At 34.0% G+C, this 4,653-nt stretch overlaps 1 protein-coding gene across 1 annotated transcript; it reads right to left on the bottom strand.

The window, feature by feature from the left end:
- Positions 1 to 3,973: 3,973 nt before the first annotated feature.
- LOC103584200 (olfactory receptor 5B17-like) lies at positions 3,974 to 4,648 on the bottom strand (the record flags this gene model as incomplete). The annotated part of the gene is made up of 1 exon (XM_008565293.1): positions 3,974 to 4,648. A coding segment is annotated over one exon (675 nt), but the record flags the coding sequence as incomplete, so codon positions are not given.
- Positions 4,649 to 4,653: the final 5 nt, after the last annotated feature.

The raw sequence follows: 4,653 nt of genomic DNA, 5'->3' as shown, positions 1-4,653 counted from the left end.
CATCAGATGAATGGATAAAGAAAATATGGTTTATATATACAATGGAATACTATGCAGCCTTAAAAAGGGGGGGGGATTTGGTCATTTGCAACTACATGGCTGAACTGGTAGGACATTATGCTAAGTGAAATTGTAGCTTTTGTAGTAAGTCTTGAAATGGTGAAGTGAGAGTACTCCAACTTTACTCTCATTTTAAAATATTATTTTGTTTACTTTGGGCCTTTTGAATTTCCTTATAAATTGTGGGATAAGCTTATCAGTTTCTGNTTCTGTTTGCTTGGAAGATCTTTTTCCATCCTTTCACTCTTAATCTATGTGAGTCTTTACGTGTGAGGTGAGTCTCTTGTAGGCAGCCATGTGATCTTTGACAAAGGCACCAAGTCTACACACTGGGGAAGAGACTGCCTCTTCAGCAAATGGTGCTAGGAAAACTGGATATTCATATGTAGGAGAATGAAACTAGACCCATATTTCTCACCATATACCAAAATCAACTCAGCATAGATTAAAAAATTAAATACACACCCTGAAACAATAGCCAAAATAATCTTGAAAATGAAGAACAAAGTAGGAGGACACAGACTTTTAAATTTAAAAATTTGTTATAAAGCCACAGTGATTTTTACAGCGTGGTACTGGCTTAGGTATAGAGGTGAAGACCAATGAGACAGAATAAAGAGTTCAGAAAAAAAAAATCATACATCCATGGCCAAACAATTTTTGGCAAGGATGCCAAGTTCATTCAATGAGGAAGGAATATTCTCTTTAAGAAGCAGTGCCTGAACAAGGGAAAATTCATGTACATAAGAATAAAGTTGGACCCTTACTACACACTATATACAAAATTAATCAAAAATGTATCAGTGACATCAATATAAGAGTTGAAATCATAAACTATTAGAAGAAAACACATGGGTAAAAACTTCATGACCTTAGATTTGGCAACAGTTTCTTGGATATGACATCAAAAGAATAAAAAACAAAAGAAAAAAATAAATGAATTGAACTTTTTCAAAGAAAGTACAAAAGCAATCTATAGAACAGGAGAAAATATTTACAAATCATATATCTGATAGCGGTTTAATATCTAGAATATATTTTTTAAAAACCCTACAAAGCAACACCAAAAAAGACACACAACCTATATACAAATGTGCAAAGAACTTGAATAGACATTTCTCTAAAGAATATATACAAATCACCAATAGGCAAATAAAAAGATGCTTAATATTACTAATCATTACAGAAATGCAAATCAAAACCACAATGAAATGATACTTCACAATCACTGGGATGGCTCTAATGAAAAACAACAACAAACCAGAAACAAATGTGTGCTGTTGTGGTGGAGAAATTAGAAACCTCATGCATTGCTGATAGGAACATAAAATGGAGTAGCTACTGTAGAAAATAGTTTGGCAGTTCCTCAAAAAGTTAAATAAGCATAAGACCCAAACCATTACACCCCTAATTATATACTCAAATATTTGAAAATGGGGACTCAAACAAACATTTGTATGCAATGTTCATAGCAGGATTATTCACAATTGCCAAAAGATAAAAGCAATTCAAATATCCATCATCTGATGAATGGATGAATCTAACATAATATGTACATATAATGGAAAATTACTCAGCTGTAAAAGAAACTTAGTGCCAATACAATATTGGTGAGCATTGAAAACATTATGCTAAGTAAAAGAAGCTAGACAAAAACGTCACATACTTTATGATTCTTTTTATATGAAATATTCAGAATAGGTAAATACAGAGACAAAAGCAGGTTAGTGATTACCAGGGACAGGGAGAGGAAGGAAATATAGAGTTACTGCTTAATGTTTACAGCCTTCTTTGTTAGTAATGAAAACTACTGCCTAGTTTGCAACTAGGTAAGTTAGTCTCACATCATTGTGAATGTAATAAATGTCACTGCATTGTGCACTTTAAAGTCATAAACTTTAGAGAAATTAGAAACCTCATGCATTGCTGATAGGAACATAAAATGGAGTAGCTACTGTAGAAAATAGTTTGGCAGTTCCTCAAAAAGTTAAATAAGCATAAGGCCCAAACCATTACACCCCTAATTATATACTCAAATATTTGAAAATGGGGACTCAAACAAACATTTGTATGCAATGTTCATAGCAGGATTATTCACAATTGCCAAAAGATAAAAGCAATTCAAATATCCATCATCTGATGAATGGATGAATCTAACATAATATGTACATATAATGGAAAATTACTCAGCTGTAAAAGAAACTTAGTGCCAATACAATATTGGTGAGCATTGAAAACATTATGCTAAGTAAAAGAAGCTAGACAAAAACGTCACATACTTTATGATTCTTTTTATATGAAATATTCAGAATAGGTAAATACAGAGACAAAAGCAGGTTAGTGATTACCAAGGACAGGGAGAGGAAGGAAATATAGAGTTACTGCCTAATGTTTACAGCCTTCTTTGTTAGTAATGAAAACTACTGCCTAGTTTGCAACTAGGTAAGTTAGTCTCACATCATTGTGAATGTAATAAATGTCACTGCATTGTGCACTTTAAAGTCGTAAACTTTATGTTTTGCAGATTTTATATCAATTAAAAAAAGAGAGAGACAGATGCAACATGACCATGGAACCACTTCAAGATGAAAGAGACAAAGACCAACTCTCCCCTAGAAGCTTATGGAGGTAGCATGGCCCTTCTGATTCTATGAATTCAGTCCAGTGAAACTGAGTTTGGACTTCTAACCTCCAGCACTTGCCCTATATAAAAGAGCTGGGTTGAAATGTAATTCATGCTGAGTTTTCATGTACGATGTCTACAGCTTTATTCATTTTGCTCAAGATTGCTCTAGCAACTTGGTGTCTTCTGTGGTTTTATACAAAACTTAGGAATTAGGATCATCAGATGAATGGATAAAGAAAATATGGTTTATATATACAATGGAATACTATGCAGCCTTAAAAAGGGGGGGGGAATTTGGTCATTTGCAACTACATGGCTGAACTGGTAGGACATTATGCTAAGTGAAATTGTAGCTTTTGTAGTAAGTCTTGAAATGGTGAAGTGAGAGTACTCCAACTTTACTCTCATTTTAAAATATTATTTTGTTTACTTTGGGCCTTTTGAATTTCCTTATAAATTGTGGGATAAGCTTATCAGTTTCTGAAAAGAAGCCATCTAGGATTTGACAGGGAGGGCATTGAAACTGTAGATCAATTGGGAAGTATTGCCAGCTTTACAACATTGATACATGAATAAGGAATGTCTTTCCTTATTTATATTTTCTTTAATGACATTCAACTATGCCTTATAATTTTAAGAGTTAAGCATTGTACTCCTTTTGTTAATTTTTTTATGCATCTTATCATTTTGGATAGTTTTGTAAATGGAATTTTCTTAATTTTATTTTCAGAATATTTGTTGCTGGTATAACATTGATTTTTGTATACTGATCTTATATCCTAAACTTTGCTAAACTCGTTTATTAGTTCTAATAACTTTTAGTAAATTGCTTACTATTTTATATGTTAGAGATCATGTCACTGGAAGCTATAGTTTTATTTCTTCCTCTCCAATCTGGATCCCTTTGGTAGTTATAAGTTTAAGGCAAAAAATGACTAAACATCTCTACCTTTTTATTCTAATATAGTTGATTACCACTTGTAAATTGCCACATGAACAAGCTTTCTTATACCAAATAACTCAGTAATGACCAAAACGTTAATTTATTATAACGCAGATTATTTACGTGTCAACAAAATGTGACAACAAAACACATACTTTATTAAACTTTAAATTTAATCACTATCATATTTCTGTAACTCATGTATTCTTACAAATGCTTCTCAACTAAAGAAATAATATCAGACAAAATTTTAAGTTCTGTATACCGCATGACATTAAACGTTCGAGCTATTACTTGGAGCACTTATAGCAGGGATGAAATAACTTTTTGTGGATTTAACATCATTAGAAGACTAGAGAATGTTCTGCCTTCTCTATAGCCTTCTTGAAAGCTCTCTTCACCTTATTGTTCCTCAGGCTGTAGACTGTAGGGTTCAGCATGGGGATGACCATAGTATAGAACACAGCTGCATTTTTGTCTGTGTCCATGGAATGACTGGAGCTGGGCTGTACATACATGATCATGGCAGTCCCATAAAATAATAAAACGGCAGTGAGGTGAGAACCACAGGTAGATAAAGCCTTCTGATATCCCTCACCTGAGTGCGTCTTCAAAATGGTGTTAAATATGAGCAGGTAGGATACCAAGATAACAAAAAGTGCAAAAAAGACATTAAAGCTCGAAATAAGAAGAAGGATCAGCTCACTAATGTGCTTCCCAGAGCAAGTCAGAGGCATGACTGCTGGAATATCACAGAAAAAGTGATGGATCAACTTGGACATAAAGAAAGAGAGGCAGAAGGTGTCTCCAGTTTGGATAGAAGCATTCAGAAAACCAATAACGTAACAGCCTATGGCCAGACGAGCATACACACTTGTCGTCATCATGGTGGTGTAATGGAGGGGTTTACACACTGCTGCGTAGCGGTCATAGGCCACTGAAGCCAAGAAGTAACATTCCGCCGTAGCACAGACTGCAAAAAAGAACATCTGAGCAGCACACGCATTGTAGGAGATGACCTTGT

This window comes from Galeopterus variegatus, unplaced genomic scaffold, assembly GCF_000696425.1.
Source record: "Galeopterus variegatus unplaced genomic scaffold, G_variegatus-3.0.2 Scaffold46716, whole genome shotgun sequence".
Taxonomy (NCBI): Eukaryota; Metazoa; Chordata; class Mammalia; order Dermoptera; family Cynocephalidae; genus Galeopterus; species Galeopterus variegatus.
Note: the sequence above shows the minus strand (reverse complement) of the source record. Positions and strands in the feature narration are given on the sequence as shown.